The following is a 19,758-nucleotide window of genomic DNA, read 5'->3' as shown; positions in this document are numbered from 1 at the left end:
CACAAAGTAGTTAACACTTTTAGATATTCACAAATATTAAATTCGTATAAAAGATATAAAAAATTCTCCCAACAAAAATATCCACGAGAACTGAGTCCATTCCAAAATACAAAATTAAAACAATTAAGGAATATCTAATAAAAAGTGTCCTAATTATTGGGATTATATGGTCTTTAATGGCTACATGTGTTAACTGTGCTACAGGGACATTTGAGTGAGAGTTGTATTAGTTGTTGAACGTCAGTCGACCAAAGATTTTGTTAGATTATTGGCCAAGGCCCCCTAATGTCCATCACATCATTTACCACGAACATTAATATCGCGTGAATCCGCCTCTATTCTCCAGATATACCCGGAATCGATGAGGCATACTGCATCATCATCCTATATCAACTTGGTTTATTCCATCTCCTTCCTCATGCAGGGCAGTGCCAGGTTCAGGTGGTCGGTAGTTGCCTAGGGTGACTGGACTCAGTACTGGCTATTATAAGGTTGTTATATTCTGAAGGTACGCGGTAGCAATACGGGGGAGCCTGTGCGCTCTTGCGTTATCATTGAGAATCATCAAACGACGTCCATGCTTGCATGTCGGTGTGCAGTGGATTAATGATGTCGTCACAGTAGTACTGCTCAGTGAAACGTCCGTAAATATGATGTAAGGTTGTTCTGCTAGTCATAGTGACCCTACCCTATGAGCAACCCCAGCAAGTTCGGTCTGTGTAACGGTAACGGAATGTAAACGCTCATTTCGTCTACATCGCAGTCAGTCCAAACTAAATTTTGATTCATACGACGTTCCGTCCATCGCTGGATGAAACGTCGAGGTCATGCATGAGTGGTGTGTTCAGTCACTCTAGAAAATGTGACTTCACGAAGGTCATTTGAATGGTTTGTCTGCCTTTGTCGTCCAAACCGACGTTTGTCATCAACATTTTTTGGCTGTCCATTTCGTGATTGTAATCTGCTAATTACTGACCATGAAACATTAAGAGCCACAGTGATTTGTTTCGTTTCCCACGTGCCATTATTCCAGTTGCACTCGTGAATATCCGGATTATAATTAATCTTTTTGGATTTAGATTTTCGAAGCTCTCTTTGCGCTAAGACAGTCGTAAGTTCCATACATTAACAATAACTAACGACTATCTTAGCGCTAAGAGAACTTCGAAATCTAGGCCCAGTAAACTATGCGTGTCGTAAATCGACTAACGGGATCGGGTGGTCAGGTGGGGTGACACATGTCATAGCATCCCAATTGCGTAGATTGATGCTCATGCTGTACATCACTGGATTGTCTGGTCCGCCATATGGCTGGAATGCTGCTAAAACTCAACCACTAACTCACTGTAATTGCTCGTAGCCGTGTCTGACGTGACAGGAGTAATATCACCAAAATGAAAGTTTTTAGTCAATAATTTCACACGGATGATTCAAGAGAAACGGCTCAAGCATTTCATAGAAGAGTACAATGATGCGTGCACAGTACAATCAGAATTGGTCCAGTATTGTTTATGCAACCAATAGTAACCAAAACTATTTACTACGTTTTTATTCAAAGTAAGTGAGATAAGCTTGATTAACGTTTCTGTACCTTATTCCATCACAGAGACATCATAATGAGATGAATGTTAGTTGAAGACTCGCATTACGTATGTATATATACATGTATTGTAGATTATCCCTGCTCGCATGCATGTTGAAAAGTTCCAATGGTTTGCGACTGGAGGTCATCCTTCATTAGTTCAAAGCGACCATCGATACATTGCCTTAATTGCAATAGACCACTTGCCCACCTAGCAAGATCTTCTAGAAAACTAGCAACATACGTTTAATTACATAAAGGATAAACAAATGTTGACTTATGTTGTTTTTTACTTCATTTACGTTGTAACGTATAATTGTTACACTTTAGTATGTACGGATACGTTATAACAGCTCAGTGACTTGGTGCCCTGTTGAAGACTGGCGGTTCACTGAATTCCAGATATGGGATTTTAACTGAGGACACGGCACCCTGGTCGTTCCTGGAGAAGGAGACAGGAAGCCCTTTCGGGTATTCGGGAAAATCGACCATTCGAAACGTGAGTGGAAAATCCAGTGTCTGGTAGAACTGGTCACGTGACTGAAGGTTAAGGTCACCGCGGAGCAGTACGCCGAACGAGTACTTCAGCTGGCCACCATCTTGAAACACACTGAACGTCCCGAACGCTGGGTGAAAATAGTTGCCTATGTAGTCGCTGACGTCGGTAGAGTCGTCTGACGTTACGTCACCGTCATGAGCATTCCGTCTGTCTCGGGTCTGTTTCGGGGGGTCCCAGGGACTTGGGTACGTGCACCCTGTTGTTGAGTTTAGCCACGGACTCTCACCTGTGTGAACAGATAAGGAGAGAGTGTCTTGTCGACGCCAATATTCATAAATAGGCCTTGTAAACATTTTACTTATTTCACCCTGTACATCCATTATTGCCGTTTTACCGAACTTACAAATTATAATACGATATAATAATACATTGCACAATACAAAATCCAACAACACAACACAAAACAACTCAGCACACCACACCACACCACACCACACAACAGCACAGCAACATGCATTTCTAAAATAACTTGAAATGTCAATATAATGAAGTACATGTGTATTGTTGGGTCTTCCCTATTATACTATTCAAACTCTATTCTCTCTTCACTCAACACAATACCACAAAGACAGTACGTACCTAGCAATACGTCGAGGGCGTACATTGTGATGACGTCACGGACAGTTTCCCCCTCCCCGTTCCTGCTGCCGGTGATGCCGACCCACACTCCCACCCCGACATCAGGGAGGAAGGTGAGGGTGGCGCTGTAGCTGCTGTACTCACCCGTGTGGAACGTCTTCACGAAGCCTGGAACGCAGCCGTCAACGTTGCAGACGTTAATAAGTAATCGTCAGCAAGAGAACAACAGGTGGCAGAGCCTGGTATTAATAAAGTTATTACGCGTTAACCAGAATCCAGCTATCTGATTGGCCAATTGTCAACTTGTAAACCAACTGGAAGCCAGGCCACTCCGATCTCTATTCAAACTTTGAGTATACATATCGATAGATTAAAAAATGGTTGCGAGTATTCGTAACCTTTGAACTTATAATGGAGACAACGACGGAGGATCACTAACGCGGAACCAAAATTAAAATGTATTCCAACCCAAACCTCGGACGTTGACGACATGGTGATGTTGGTACAAGAATTTCAGAAACGTATCTGGGCAACTCATGCTGGCCATGTTGAATTGGCCACAAACGCTTCAATTATGTTCATCCGCGGTACTGAAGCGATGTGTCCTTGACCTTCGCTACCATGACGGCTATGTTTTGGAGTGTAAAATTAGCTCTTCAGTCGCAACAAAACTTGTTGAAGAAAGTCTGTCTGTCTCACATTCAATAGCGTAAATGTTTTTCAGTTGAAAATAACACCATAACGTTTTTTCTTCTGATCAATGTTTGATGTTAACAAATGCATTGACATGTCACAAACCTTATACCTGGTAACAGGAGACAAAACAATTCTACAAAATAACTAATGGGGTAACTTTAGATGTTCTCTGTCTGGCAGTTCTGGAGAAACATCGGTCCATTCCAACACAACGATCCACCATCAATAACTTGTTTCAACAGGTCGACCCTAGGGCAGGCACTGTCCTGCTGCAATGTGACGTCACGATGCAGCAGCCATCCAAGCGGCCATTAACAATGATGAGACGTATTGTCCCATGAGCTGTGATGCAACTCCCTCCCATTTCATTTCCATTCGGAAACTGCTGACTCTGAGAAAGCAAGTGTCGCAAAAAACAATACGGGCGCCTGTCGACCCTTGAATGACCACAGACCTGTCCTGGTGAATCTGCGACTCAACTGTGTACCACGTACTGCCATTATCCTGCAAACTGTTGACGGTAAAGTAGGCTTTGTAGACGTTGATGTGGACGTTGAGCGCACTGCAGGACGTCGGAGACGTATTCAAACCAGGAACTGCCCAAGCTGTAACTGTGACATTTTCTAATCCATCCCGTATATGAAGCAACCCTATATGGCTGTATAGTTGACATGACGTCATACGAAGGCAACCGATCAACATAAACATGTCTAGCAACTGGCTTGTCTTGTACCCGCTTGTAGATGTTGATTTCGGCAAGTCACAGTAGAGCGTAACCTTAATTACGGCTGAACAAAGGGTGTTGGTGTGATTACGCGACAGCTAAACAATTGTTGTGTGTTGTGTATGTATTGAAAGAAGCCTTAGTTTTAATTTCATAATACATTTTGAAAGGGCTTTGTTTGAAGTTACTTCCTTCGTTACCTCAGAAGTGTCGATGAATGACCACCTTATAAGCAAACACCAATCAAAGACCCAAACATGTCCCCATTTAATACTATACCATTGTAAATTCCCTTCATCCAACCAAGGCCGTAGTCGAAGCTGAGATTGTCGACAGGGAAAGTGTCGCGACTGATGCCATCTAGGCCCATTGTCATGGAGGCGTCGTACGTCTCCTTCAGCACCGACTCAGTTATCACCTGACGTCCCGAGCTGTCCTGTACGAGGGGAAATCATCAGGTCAGTGTTTGAATGTATATTCAGCTGTAAAACATTCTACCACTGTACCATAACGTTGCTATGGTCACCAAGACCATAGAGAACACACAGTGATAAGCATGTTTTTGCTTTAACGTTAATAAAGTTGGAGGTATTATGTTATACTTTGTGGGCATAGTGAAAGTGTTATCAGTCGTGGCAAGAGCGAGGAAGACAGTGACCCGAAAATGAAATACTGTTAATGTCCTGATCGAAAATACAATATGGCCGCCATGGTACCCATGTTGAGAACCATTCATTTTTATTCACACTTGACATATATTTGTGAAATAGAAAATGAGCAACCAAGCAGCTTATAGGGTTTTTTTGGTAAATGAATGTTTGCTTGCGCCGTAGTCCGCCAATCAAGTAATCAAGTGGCTGGGTGCATGATCAGAACCTATGAGGTTAAGATGCATACAGCGAGAGGAAACACTCAACCATCAGCTGAGACGCAGTAGTTACCTTGCCTCTAGTGATGTGGAACTTCATCCACTTGGCCATGTCCACAGCGTTAGTGTAGACTCCAGCAGCAGGGTTTATCTCCCGCACCATCCTGTGTGTAAGTGGATGCTTTAGCGCACACAATACATGCACTATCACACTGGTTACGCTCTACACATGCACTTAGCTATACCATAAATATAGTTGTACTTTGTAGTCACTTAGACATTTTATACATACGAACATATACCATGCTTGTGTGATAAGAAAATAAATACATAAACCTCTGTAATACTTTTCCCCTGCTTTCAGCAATATTCCCGCTACATCAGGATGGCAAGTTGGGGACTTGATTGCTGGTCCCGATCCAGAAAGCTTTCGTAACGTTACGAACTGTCGTAACTCTACGCTACGAACGCTTTTTGGTTTGATATACCGGCCCTCATTTCACAAAGCACAAAGGTGCTTGTAAGTCACTAACATAACGTGGAATGTTAAAGAATGGGAGTTAAGGTTAACCTAAGGGTTACATCCTGAAAGGACCCTAGGTCAACACTTACCCATCTGCCGCAGAGACCCTAGTATAAACAGTGAATGTCCAATGATTGATATATTGTGTTTTGGACACTGACCCGTTACTTACGGGATAGATACATGGTTGTATTTATTCAACCCTGATGCCATATGTAGTAGGTGGACTTACGGCATTAAGGCTTTCTCTGGGTTCTGCACAGCCGTCGAGTTTATGATGGTATAGGAATACGCGGTGTTGGACCAATCAGCGTCTGTCAACGTCGTACTGACGCGACTTCCGGTCATATCTAGACAGACAGTCAGCATGTACTTACATTATCGTGTGTGGAAATGCAGAGATACGAGAAATTATTTGGCTGGCTGGTTTCAGCAGTTTTATAGCAGTATGGTCTGGACCAGATAATTCAATGATCAGTAGCATGATCATCAATCTACTGGGATCCGATGACATGTGTCAACCAAGACAGAGCCAAACCACCCAATCCCGTTAGTCGCTTCTTAAGCAAGCCAGGGGTGAAACGGAATATCGCGGTATTAGGCTAAATAAAAAAGGTGAAAGGTTTCTCGGGCATAGGCGCGTCACTTTTATTTGTACGCGTAACAATTTTTTTGACATTTAAACAAATAATGTTCACTTGGCCCGATCATCCATTTGTCCACTATAGGAATGAATGTCCGTAAGAACGAGTGTGACTGAAACTCATCAACACGTGTTAAACTTTCCAAGCTGTATTTCTGAGTGAAAATAAAATAAAAATGGGTTCCTCCGTCGTCAGTTCTTTTTTCTATCAAAACTGTAAAAAAAGACATACCGCCCTCGTCATTTTCGAATATGCCCGAGAAACATTTAAATTTTTCATACAGCCTTAGTAGAACTGCGGTATTTGGTCTTCGGTTCGGTTTTCGGTTTTCGTAAGGTCATTTAAAAAACCTTTTTATTGAATTATTTCATACTTTTTTTTATTGAATTAATGTTTAACAGATAAGCTCATTGGAATTACGATCGAATGCCTTCTAAGCCTTATGGAAATGTTATTACAATTCGATGTATTGAATAATCAGTGTTTAATTTTGCAGCTGGTATCAGTGTCATTTTGTAATCCAATCAATTAAAAATATTATCACCAGTGACAATTCATTCATAATAAAATAACAAAACGATCTACCTGATACTCATCATATAACACCTCGATATGTTTCAACAACTGGTCAGCTTTGAATGACACGACTTGACCTGAAATTAGGTGTTATTTATAGACATGTGATCATTCGGCAAAACTATCGTCAACCTGAGTGATCTCGTGTGAGATCTGGAGTGCATGCCATTACGAAAAATGCCGCTGATTGCTCGAAGGACCACTTGCCATTTGCTACCCATGCCAGTTTCTATGTTGGGGATGAGTTACTGAGAGTTCTCGGTGTAACTCAACAGATGTTTAATAATTATTGCAGAGTTTCTTGCGACAGTGAGCGAGTGAGTTTAGTTTTACGCCACACTCAGCAATATTCCAGCTATATGGCGGCGGTCTGTAAATAATTGAGTCTGGACCAGACAATCCAGTGATCAACAACATGAGCATCGATCTGCACATTTGGGAACCGATGACATATGTCAACCAAGTCAGCGAGCCTGACCGCCCGATCCCGTTAGTCGCGTCTTACGACAAGCACAGTCGCCTTTTATGGCAAGCATGGGTTGCTGAAGGCCTGTTCTACCCCGGACCTTCACTGACCTCTTGAGACAGTTTAGTGGTGGGGTCCTTATTGATCATCATGTAGGTAGTTGGATCCTGCAGCATGATGTCCACCATGGAATGGAAGTGGAGCCTGTCTAACATGACTGTAGACTGCCCTTGTCCGCTGGTACAATGATAATGTCTGGATCTTGCTTGAGATGTCTGACAGCATGTCTGTCAGATTTGGTGATTTTTGGGTGTTTGAAATTTATTAAATATCTGTGGACAGTTCTTATGTGTTAATTTATTTAGTTTATTTAATGTAAGTTACAATGGCAGTTTCGTTCATTCAAAAGAACAAAGATCATGGTTAAGATTTTCCACGTTACTAAACAATGTAAGGTTTAGTTTGGCTTTTTATGCCGAACCGAAACAGACGGAACCGAAGGCCTTGTACCGCGATACGTATTGTACCGTGGTGAGAGTGTACCGTTTCACCCCCACAACAAGCATAGGTTACCCCCACAACAAGACCAGTTTTCTTCACGGGTGTTAGTGTTTGCACTAAAACACACTGCAGTCAGTGTTATATAACATCGTATACCGCAGACAGAGTAAACTGACGGACGAAAGATAGTGCACTTATGAAAATACAATTTACGAAAAGATTACACGTCACAATGCAATGAAAAATTATGGAAACACTTCTAGTTTGAAAACAATCGCCTAAACACAACCAGCCGTGTACACTTGCACCTATGATAGTCGAGCCAAATACACGGAATGTCCATTATCATGTTCAGTATAAGCTAACATCGTGGGTGTATAATTTGTTTGTCGTTTATATCGAGGCCACTGACTTAGAGGTTTGTAGATGTGGTTGTAGACGGCGTCCTCCCACATCTCGCCAGTAGCTGTCTCCACAGCCGCCCCTGCCGCCACGAATAGGTAATTGCTGTACAGGAAGCGCTGGCGGAACTCGTAGAGAACAGGAAAGTCCTTCAGACGTCTGTCCATTATGCGAACAAGGAATTGCTAAGCGTTAAATCATACACTAATCATTATACATAAAATGCAAGTGATTATTTGGCACTGGATTGATTAACCGCCCAATTATGTACATTTGTGTTACTATTGACCTAAAAAAGGAATTAAACCACGCCCACCAACGGTCTTCCATTTCCTCAGCCTGTTAATGGTAGAGTGGATGGGGCTTGTGTTGACGTATTAAGCTAAACGATTTCTTTTAGTGTCTAATGTTGTTTTAGTTGATTTTGTTTTGTTAGAGCAGTGAAATATTAACAATCACCCAACTATGATTCATAATTAACCACTTCTGAATTAGTTTATAATTAATGCCGATATCTTTGTCAAAGTCAAACATAAGTCTCCAGTGTTGTAAATTCCTTTGCAACATTTCTTATAATCAGCATGCTAGAGATTAAAGACATGCTAAACATCATAATTTGTTTGTTTGCTGTTTTACGCCGCACTCAACAATATTCCAGCTATATGGCAGCGTCTGTAAATAATCGAGCCCGGTCCAGATAATCCAGTGATCAGTATCATGAGCATCGATCTACGCAACTGGGATACGATGGCACGTGTCAACTAAGTCAACGATCCTGAAACATCATAAGGCGTCATACATTATTAACATTTATCTGTGAGATGGTTTTAAACATATTTCCGACTTCAGAGACTAGATGCAACTCACTCAGCTATCTCAGTGATGGTGAGGTTCATGACGGCGGTGGTGACTCCCCAATACGACGGCATGCCGAGACGGTGAGACAGGAGATCTCGGAGAGAAGCCCGTTCCGACCGGAACTTGTCCTGGAGCTGGAATCCGCTTGGAAAAATATTCCTGAGAGGCTCGTCCCAGGTGACCAACTTCCTAGCAACGGCATCAGCAGCAAGGGTTGCTGTGAACGCCTTCGTCTCCGACCCGATATTGAGCAATGTTGTCTCCGTCATCGGCGCGTTCGTTGTGATGTCCCTCAGTCCAAACCCATTCGTATAGACACTCCCGTCGCGTTTAACCAGAGCAAGAGACAAACCTTTGACGTCGCGACAACTCATGACGTCGTTGACATAGCGTTCAAGATCTGCAAGTGTGGCTGCATCACGTTTAGGACTTTCCAGATGACCAAAACATGTTCCTAGTACCAAAAACAAGGAAGCGAGTTCCTGGAACATGTCGAGCGTGTTAGTCCGAGAGCTCACGGAGATTGACTGCCATACCCTGAGTGAAACCGACCTACTTCTCCCCTCTACCCAGATAACATATATACCATACCTGGGTCGCCACCCCAGGTAAGGTACAATGGAAGTTTCTGCTCATGTGAAGGGAATACTAGTGTTACCCTAATAGCTACAGTGATTTTTGTTCACATCTGTAGAAGTTATAGATGACTGTCCTGAGTTATGGTGTGTTGCATTTGGGATCCTCTCTTTTAAAAAACGTCATCGCATTATGTACACATTATATCTGAATACTTGACAGTCATCAAGTAAAGTTTATTTTATTTTCAGTTGTGAATATTGTACCTCCCGCTTTCTGTTTACCGGAACTGGTCACGTGTTTCAAAATACCTTTTCCAGTAAACATACAAAGCTAACCCACGCATACCAACCTGAACTACTTTCACCGCTTCGGAATGTCGTTTGTGTCCCAGGCAGAGTCAAAGGAATTCGAAAAAAAAACACTTTCGGCTCAGCCGATTGTTATATTAAGCGAAGACCTTGCATATTCATACTATCCAAGGTGCTGCCTAAGATTCATGTATTCAGATTCATTTCTAACTCGGTATTCAGAGATCCAACCCACCAAGCCACCGCAGCTCCCACAAAATGGAAGTCTGACAACTGGTAGTCCAGATCACATACTTTGTGTTCCATTCTGACCAGTGAAAATTCGCACGGCTACCACAGCCGAAAATGGGTAAGATCGTTGATACTGTATGCTGATGATTAGGTACCGGACTTTTTCGAATCCCAGATAGAACTCACTCAAATAAAAGTGCTAGAATCTGTATCAGCAGCCTTCTCCTGACAGCTAAGTCTGACTCGCAGTTCCTCTCTCATTTAACTTGACCGACATGTTTTATGAAGTTTAGTTGATGCCATGATGCAATTCCCCATTGAATGGCTAATGTCTTTGGTGGGCGTGTCAAGCCTGATGCATAAATCAAACAATAACCAGATTTATATTAGGACTGGGTAGGAAAAATTGAAACCGAATACCCGTTTTCACTTACCCAAATCAAAATCGAGTACCCGGGAATGTAAGAAATTCGGCGTTTCGGCCAACTTTCTCAATATTCAGTCACGAATTGGCAGAGATTTTTATAGAAAAATTGAAAGGGTGGCAATAAGATAATGAAACTGATCTCAGACTATTTACTTTACATCTGTTTAAGTAATGTCTAGAGAAACACCATTACTTACAGTACTCGTTAAAAACACGGAACTTCTCGTTCCTCAATCAATCAGACAGTACGAGTAATATAAAGATGCGTTACGTCAATGCTGAAAAAGACAAATTATTATCTGCCCTCGTCATTAGAGAGTTGTTTCCATTTCAGGGTACACGATTCCTAGAAATAGGACTCGATTCCATCTGTACCCGACCTGGATTCGAGTACCCGAGTACCCACCCCAAACCTGATTTATATCACACCACAGTATGTAATTATGCGCCACGCTTGTTTTGCCGCAGGTTCATAAATCTCTGCGGCTATTTGACGTCCTATATTGGATGTACATGTATTTTGACGTTTTGTCAAAGTCACTCACGGAGGTAGTTCATTAGAGACCATTTTTCATCTTAAAATGATATTATATCTCTCTGTCTTCTGTTGCTAAATGATGTTGAGCGACTTAAGCCTCCTTTCCCTCATGTCACCTTTCTTTCAATAGACTATTTCAGATTAACTAAGTCATTGGTGGTTCAATCGGACCTTACAACTCAGCACCAATCAGTACATAGCGATCAACTTTATTCGCCGATACCAAAACAGAAGCACTAAGGACAAGCGCCGTCTAAGACGATGATGTCGTCAATGCCAATGTCTCCGAAGTAGCTATCTCCCCTGACGCCGGTGATCACGATGTAGTAGTTGACGGATTGAGGAAGAAGATCAACTTTGGCCAACCTCCATTCGTTACCCTGGCTTCCCTGTTTCATCCATATGGGGCTGCTCGTGCTCTGTGCAGTCTAAACAGAAGATTCGGAGACAAGTCACAGGTTTAACAATCCAACAGGGCTCTGCTAGTCAGAGATGTAGGTGTTTAACGCCACATGCAGCAATGATCCAGCTACATGGTGGAGCAAGTGTCCACCAAGGTGTCAACCAAGCGAGCAAGCCCATTGGTCGCCTCTTACGATTAGCATTGGTTGATGATGATAATATTTACCTAGATCTTCACGCGTTTCATGATGTGGGGATTATGCATGATCAGTGTAATGAATATAGACTGATCGATGTTCTTATTGGTCGATAATATTTGTTAAAAGCACTGTGTCTACAAAGATGAGTGGCCACGCATGTGCATTGCAAATCCGGGCACTGCATGATCCACCTTTTTGTCCCATAAATATGTGTATCGCAAACCCGGTCATTGCACACCCCTTCTTTTTGTCCTATGTTTATGTATTGAGAAAACTTAGGTTTACAATAAGCCGATGCGTGTTATTGGTTGGACGCATTCGCGTGTTTCACTCAGACTGAATTTGTCTCTAAGGTAAAATATCTCCCTGCAATGTACACTTGGATTATTCAAAATCAACTTTTAGTCACTGATACTTAAACGCTTTTTATTTCAAAAATTCCAAATAATCAATAAACGCAGATGTAGCAAATTGGGAGCCACGTGACCGTGTGGGTAATCCGAAATAATTGTCCCGCTTCATAGTTAATGCGGAACTCTCACACGAATTTACACGTATTCTGTGTATTTACTGATCAAACACGTTAATAATTCCACGCCCCGCCTTTTTGCCCTGTGTATATGTATTGCAAATCCGGTCATTGCACGACCCAGTCGTTTTCTCCTATTATGTATTGCCAATTCGGTCATTGCATGCCCAGCCTGTTTGTCCTGTGTATGTGTTTTGTAAATCCGACCACTGCACGACCCCGTCGTTTTGTCCTATGTATATGTATTGCAAATTCAGTAACTGAACACCCCGTCTTTTTATCCTATGCATGTGTATTGCAGACATTTGGTATTCTGTAAGACAAATATGTGTATGGACATCCCGACGACCTGTGTCATTACCCATACACTGCTGTGACTTGAGTCCACGCCGCTCTCTTACCATGATTTTGACCTGAAGAGAGCCCATACTTTGGCCGTACATGTGATACCAGAACGTCAGACAGAAGTGGTGGCTGGTGCCGAGTGGAGGGGAACGGAAGGTCGCCGAACTGCCAGCAGTGCCCGACGATGACTCAAGGTATATGTAATGGCCGTTCGCTGGAACAGATAATGTACAAAATTAAACATTTAAGAAGGAATTGGTGTGGGTTTTTTTCATGAAAGACATTTAGTGAATGATGAGTTTGGTGAGACACGGAGAGTAGGTTGAGTCGCCGTGAGTAGGTTGTGGTGTGATTTATTCAGGTGCGGTGAATGGATGCAGGTGTGATGGGAGCGTACAGGTGTGGCGAGAGTGCACAGGTGTGGGGAGAGTTTACAGGTGTGGTGAGGGTGTACAGGTATGGTAAGAGCGTACAGGTGAACGGTGTGGTGGGGGCGTACAGGTGTGGTGAGAGTGTACAGGTGTGGTGAGGGTGTACAGGTGTGGTGAGAATGTACAGGTGTGTGTGAATGTGTGTGTGTGTGTGTGCGTGTGTGTGTGCGCGCGCAGGTATAGTGGTATAAGACCATCATTATACCATTTTCTAAGGTGTGGTCGTTAGAGGGTCCCGTTCCCATGGACGGCGTGCTGCCTTTGTACAGGATCCAATCCATCACATCTGTCGTCTCGTCCTCCCATGAGCAGGAACTCTCGAAGTCACAGTCGTACTCGTAGATCTCTGACGTATACAGTAAACAACACGATGTACTTTCAAGGACTTGCACAATTCTCTGTTTATAGAGATATGGTCACAGAACCCTCCACCAGCAGGAAGGGACGCCACAACTAAGAAAACTTCACTGACAAAGCGAACAAGGTTTACAATAAAACGACGCATGTTATTGGTTAGACGCGCTTCCGCCTTTCAGTCAGATTGAATTTGTCTCTCAGGCAAAATGTCTCCCTACAATACACTCTTGGGCCACTTTTGATGAACTTTCAGCCAATGATACTTTGTCTCGTTTCATTTTCGAACTTCCAATTAGCTGTAGCAAATAAGGAGCCACGTGACCATGTGGGTAATCCGAAATAATTATCCGGCTTTACTTAATAGTCATGCGGAATTTGACTTTTCTGTACATTTATAATTTAGACACATTCTGCGTTTCACTGTTAAACACGTTAAGAAACTGATACACATTCAATTCAAAACAATGTTACACGAAACAAAGCACACCTGTACTAATTATCGCATCATTTACAATTCTAGAATCGGAAAATCTATTCCGTGTCAGTAGCACGGAATTTAGCCAAAGGGCCGACTGGTTTCCTAAAATCGGTTCGAGAGACATGTTTTGACACAGTAACGCAAGTGCTGCGCGCTGAGCATGCAAGTTATACTGTCATGTTAATCACTGTGCGAATTCACGCACTCTTACAGACGCTGGCCCAGCAGTGGATCTATCGAGAAACATGTTTCCTCCTTCCGTCACTAGTTCTTCAATACATGGTCGGACATGACAAAGACCTTTGATGTAAAAATGTCATATACTGGTGAGAGTATCGTATTTGCGATGCGAGTACTGATCCATAATAGAGGCAAGTCTCCAAAAGACGGAGGTACTGTCATCGCGATGCTCTTTAAATGAGCTTCCACTTTGAATTGCCGTGTCAACGTGTGGTGCATGGTCGACTGGGGAGCTACCTCGGAATTAAGATGAAGCGTACGTTGACGAAAACGAAGGCATGGCTTAGTTTTTTAGCTGATTACACAAGATATGGCAAACAAGTATACGTGAATGAGGTGAGCGGAGTTCAACCCCTGGCCGTTTCCAACGAGAGGCATAAACCTGCTCGCGGTCGTCCGTGCACAGACAGTCGGAATAAAGGACTCATGTTTTCAATATTGATGTGAGCATTTACAGTTTTTGACAACAACGGACAGGCAATGACTCAACAATGGACAGATAGAGAAACAATGACACTCCCTTGTACAGTTGATGTGATAACAGACACAACCAAGTGGGGTGACCAATAAGGCCATGAATGTCATATACAGTAATTAATGGAAGGGACAAAGAGGAACAGGGCAGCTGAAAAAAACAATGTACACTGCGGTAGTGATAAAGATTATGAATGTAGATTAAATAATGACAAATAACTCTCATATGGCTTGTATAAATGATAGGTTTTTGTTTTCAAAAATATTTGGACGATGGCTGTCCTGAAGTAGACACTATAACAGTAACCTAAAGGACCAGTTAACGCTTATGAACGCGATTAATTGTATTCGTTTGTTTAACGCTGCCCACAGCAACATTCTTGCTGTTTGAAGGCGGTATGTAAATAATCGAGTCTGGAACAGACAATCCAATGTTTCAATCCTTCGAGATGACGCCAACGTCACCACTTTATCCTGCCATACGCCTTCCGACACTATGGGTTGGTGAAGGTTAATTCAAACCGGATCTCAACGAGGAGATCACAACTGACACCGTTCTCCATATATGACGGATGTCAACGCTGTCGCTTACCGTTATCTAACTGTACTCACTGCCAACTACTATTTCTGTTGACTTTGAGTTGTATCCCAATATGCCCTTGGGTCCAACGCAGCGATACGTCCCGCCGTCATCCTTCAACACCTGTTGGAAATGGAGGTTGTTTCCGGTTACGATGCCACGTTTGCTGATTGGTCCGTTGTCTTTCACCCACGTTATCGGAACATCAAGCTTGTTGAAGTCGCAGCTGAGTGACAGCGGAGCTCCATACGCCACATTAATGGTGTCGCTGAAATTGCCAGTAATTTCGAATTCATCTGAAAAAAAATAAATTAAACACGACTTTTCGTTCAGTCCGCTTCAGTTTCTGGTAATGGGAACTATAACTCATATTAAAATCTTCCTCCAACTTCGCGACGTACAATCTAAGTGTGCTTCGGAAATTCGCCAAGATTCAATCAGCTACTGCTATAAAAGGACATTGTTATTAATATGAATACAGGAAACGTTTTCAACGTCAGTAGTCCAACTTTTATAACAAGCAGATATATCAAAACTACTTTTGATAAAAAAAAAAATAAATGGAGCGAGTATCTTGTATTTTGTTCTAAAGTACAGTTTCGTTTGTACAAATAGATTCTCGGTCTGCAAGTACTGTATAAGGTGACAGCAATGTTGTATGAAAACTACGCATCCTTGATTCGCTACTCGTCAAGCACCCTTCATCAGGTCAATACTCATCGCACATCTATTATCAGGTCAGGTCACAAACGTACATGGAAAAGTGGCACCGACTTACTTAGACAGAAACAGTCATCATGCAGCAAGAGTCCCTCAGGACCCTGTTGCCCAGGGTCCCCTTTCTGTCCTGCCACACCCTTTGGCCCTGGGTTCCCCTTCACACCGAGGATTCCTGGCGCCCCTTTCGTTCCTGCCTGTCCCTTGACACCAGGGTCTCCCTTCACTCCCGCTAAACCATACGTGCCGTTGTTACCAGGGAGACCAGGATCACCTTTAGGCCCAGCTTCGCCTTTCTGACCCACGGCACCATTCGTTCCATTAACACCCGGTGTTCCCTCATTCCCAGGAAGACCTTTGACTCCTTTAGCCCCCTTTTCACCTCTGGTTCCAGGGTGCCCGACAGGACCTTGGTCTCCCTTTAATCCCGTGGTGCCATTTTCCCCACGGTCCCCACGTGGACCTGTGGATACGGAGGCAACATCCAATTAGAATATTTTTCTTTATTTATTTGACTATCAACTTCTTCAAAATCAATTATTGCAATACATACATACACCACGACTGTGTATTGTCCATGAACATTTTCAGATGAAGTTTCTTTCGCAATTGGATGTTTTGAATAACTTGTTCTCATCAATGACATACGTTTTGTATTTACCATAAGTGCGCAATAACTATCATGAACACCTATCTTGGTCTGGACAACTACACATATGGTCAAGGCACCTGTGGTAGTCTACATTGTGTAATTGCGTGTTTGTTAACGCCCTATTCAGGAAAATTTCAGTTTCTTCACAGCACTTGAAATGATCGGGTTTTGACAGACAATCCCGTGCTTAGCATCATAAGCAGCTATAGATGCACTTATGACATTATTACATGCGGAAACCAAGTCAACAAATATGCCTCCTCTCATAGCAGGACATATTACTGGTTGCTGAAGAACTTTACAGGTGTTGTCTACAACGTCACCAATATTAAAGTAACCTACCCATGACACCCTTGTCTCCGGTAACACCTTTAGGTCCTGAAAGTAAACAAATAATAGACAAGTGATAAATATCAATGAATATAATATAAAATGTATGATTTGTAAGAAATAAGTAAGTTACAATTTGTAAGTAATATTTATCACCTCAATGTAGGATATAACAATATTGTCAATGTTGATAACGATACAATACATTTTAGAAATGCCACAAGTTCAGATGACAGACCAATCAACAGCGGAATACCCTGTAATGAAACATGTATGATCACACTTTCGCGCTAAAGATATGTCGTAGGCCATCTCAGTCATAACGGAAGTGGATTCACTCGGTAGCTCTCGGCTTATTGCTCAATATAAAGATACCCCGGGCATAATTTTGCATGACTATTTTTACGATTTTTTACGAGTCACCTATTCAGATGAAAATAGAAGTTCTACACGCATATTTTAGTGCTCAATACTCACCCGGAATACACAAGTCTTGCCTCTTAGTGCAGACTTGTTCAAGTGCTTTTTCCTATATGCCAATAAAAGCATAGATGTATATATGTAAACAAGGCACTCAAAGGAATACTGTAACATCACATGACACGATTAAACATAATTGTCACATATATGAGATTGAAGGGTATAAAAGAATCTTCACCTTGAAATGAAATGCCTACATAATTGATATACAGGTACGTATTACGTTCATATTTATTTATCACCAAACATATATCTATGTAGATATGTCTTTGATAGACGATTGAGTTCGCGACTGTCTTTGAACAAACCATTCCACATTTAAATAGAATCTTGTCAGAAGCTGTAGTTTACCTGAGTCGACAGGAAATCCCGCATGAAATCAACAACTGTCGGACTTTGCCGCCGGACACGCGCATGGGAAACTTCCGGTGTACTATTCTGGTTAAAATATATCACATTTTTTATTTCAGAGTGTAAATGCATTATGTAATTAAACATCAGATTTCAAAGTGCAGTGTTTAGACTGGAGTACGTATAGATACATTATGACTGTGTAGTTCTAATGGGACTGTTATTGTGAAATACACAGATATACACAGACCTGAGGCAGCCGTTTACCGCGTGCGGTTAGATATCAGACACTAACTACTACTGGTGATTCAAGTCCTACCTGCACGTGGGTCACCTGACATTCGGCCTCAAACAGGTCGATTGCCTCCCTTTTCCTTGAAATTGTAGACCGGAAGTACTCCAGACGCGAGTCTTGCCACAGACTGATACAGACGAAGGCTACCGACTGCAGCAGGATGAAGGTAAGTAGTCCGTACAGACACGCCGTCTTACGTGTTTCTGCTTCATATCCCATGTTCACAGGTGACAGGGTGGTACAGATAGATAAGGCTTTGATAAGAACCGAGTTGGAATATAGTCCACACACTGGAGACAGTTTCCTGTTACAATCTGAGTCATCTTGACCATTATCTCAACGTAAGGAGTCGGCTAAAGGTAAACACTTCATGTCGAAAGCGTATATATGGAGATGAATTGTTCCGGCTAATTATTTTAAGTAAATGATTCGTATCCTTTAAAAGGCAGTATGAAAGCTAAACATGAGAGATATTTGATGTGAAAGTTTGTGTGTGTTTGTGTCCAAATTTGTGATCACAGTATGTCTAAGATATGACTCCTGTGATCAAAGTGTGTGTCTTCCACTCACTGGTCAGGTAATAAGGATATGACGCAGTTTACGTGTATCCCGTTTTATTGTGTTTTATGCTCTGCTCAACGTACTTGATTGTGTATCACATAGTATCATGACGTAATCAGCTAACAGAATTTATAGTTTTGTGGTACTGGCGGTAGTAGAATAAACATTTTCATCATTAAGGGACACACTTTCCTCATCAATGAAAGGAGATTTCTTCAAATGTATATCCTTGTAATTCAGAAATATTATGGTGACGGGGTTTCGAGTATTTGTATTTTAGTGGCGCGAATCAGAATCAGAATCAAATGTCGCGAAAACATCATCTAAAAAGCAAGAAACACCTCGAGTGATACTGCTGATGAGACAGTTTAGTGGGAACTGGACACATTGTATCAATATTTAATGATTTCGACTGTTCTAGATTAGCCGGACACACACTGAATCCCAGCACACTGGACCAAATCGGCCATATCCTACCCTGGTAACAACTTTAACTGTGTCGCTTTATTGTCGGAGTATTGCTGGAAACGATGTAACACAATACACATTTACTCTTGTGTCGTGTCTTGTAAGTGACGTCATCATGCCACCATGTTAATGATTCGCTGAGTGGAATTGTCGATGCATCAGAGGCTTGTAAACATTACATAAATGAATGTTGTCATCTTGCACTGCTCATAAGCAACAAATCAAGCAACGGTCTCGACGAATCTCCAGACCAATCAGTTTATACCCAGCTTCGGCATTAACATTCGTAACTGCTCGCCTCTATCCATGATGTACAAGGTTTGAATTATTTAATGTTGACCTCTTGAAAAAGAATTTTATTCCTTAGTGCTCAAGCAGCCAAACTTAAGCTCAACCAGCCGAGCGATTCTTACTGGTTTTGGAGAAGACTGCTGTATGTAAACGATGGATGTCGCCGCACTAGTAAGTTGTCTAACCGTTGGAATGTAACAGCAAAACACGCAGCAAAACACGCGGACTTTAGAAATGACGAATATCACATGGGACTTTTTCAGAAGTGAACACCATTACATCCACAAAACATATATTAATGTAAATCACTGACACCAGAACTTCATAACATGAACTGAATGCAACTCAAAGCTATGTTTTGCTCTGCATTTGCCTATTTTTCACTTCCCCTTTAACGTACAACTAGACAATATACAAGGTTCATACAGTATGGCGGATCCGTGGAGTGTGACTTGGAACGCTTCACAGTACAATAGACAGAAGCGTTTCAAGTCGGGGGCCTTCTCAAAATTGTTA

At 42.1% G+C, this 19,758-nt stretch overlaps 2 protein-coding genes across 2 annotated transcripts; both read right to left on the bottom strand.

The window, feature by feature from the left end:
* Positions 1–1,936: 1,936 nt before the first annotated feature.
* LOC137271920 (uncharacterized) lies at positions 1,937–9,469 on the bottom strand. The gene is made up of 7 exons (XM_067804303.1): positions 8,988–9,469; positions 8,131–8,279; positions 5,764–5,881; positions 5,082–5,172; positions 4,420–4,576; positions 2,721–2,888; positions 1,937–2,367 (listed from the first exon to the last, which is right to left on the bottom strand). The coding sequence occupies exons 1-7, from the start codon at positions 9,467–9,469 to the stop codon at positions 1,937–1,939; spliced, it is 1,596 nt and encodes a 531-aa protein (XP_067660404.1).
* Positions 9,470–11,254: 1,785 nt separating this feature from the next.
* Positions 11,255–18,174, bottom strand: LOC137272738 (uncharacterized). Its single transcript, XM_067805121.1, has 9 exons — positions 17,947–18,174; positions 17,628–17,714; positions 17,274–17,325; positions 16,809–16,844; positions 15,876–16,277; positions 15,130–15,393; positions 13,174–13,314; positions 12,594–12,751; positions 11,255–11,489 (listed from the first exon to the last, which is right to left on the bottom strand). The coding sequence occupies exons 1-9, from the start codon at positions 18,139–18,141 to the stop codon at positions 11,298–11,300; spliced, it is 1,527 nt and encodes a 508-aa protein (XP_067661222.1). The 5' UTR covers positions 18,142–18,174; the 3' UTR covers positions 11,255–11,297.
* Between the last annotated feature and the right edge of the window lie 1,584 nt (positions 18,175–19,758).

This window comes from Haliotis asinina, chromosome 2 (genome assembly GCF_037392515.1).
Source record: "Haliotis asinina isolate JCU_RB_2024 chromosome 2, JCU_Hal_asi_v2, whole genome shotgun sequence".
Lineage (NCBI taxonomy): Eukaryota > Metazoa > Mollusca > Gastropoda > Lepetellida > Haliotidae > Haliotis > Haliotis asinina.
The sequence above is the reverse complement of the archived record's forward strand: the minus strand, read 5'-3'. Positions and strand labels throughout refer to the sequence as shown.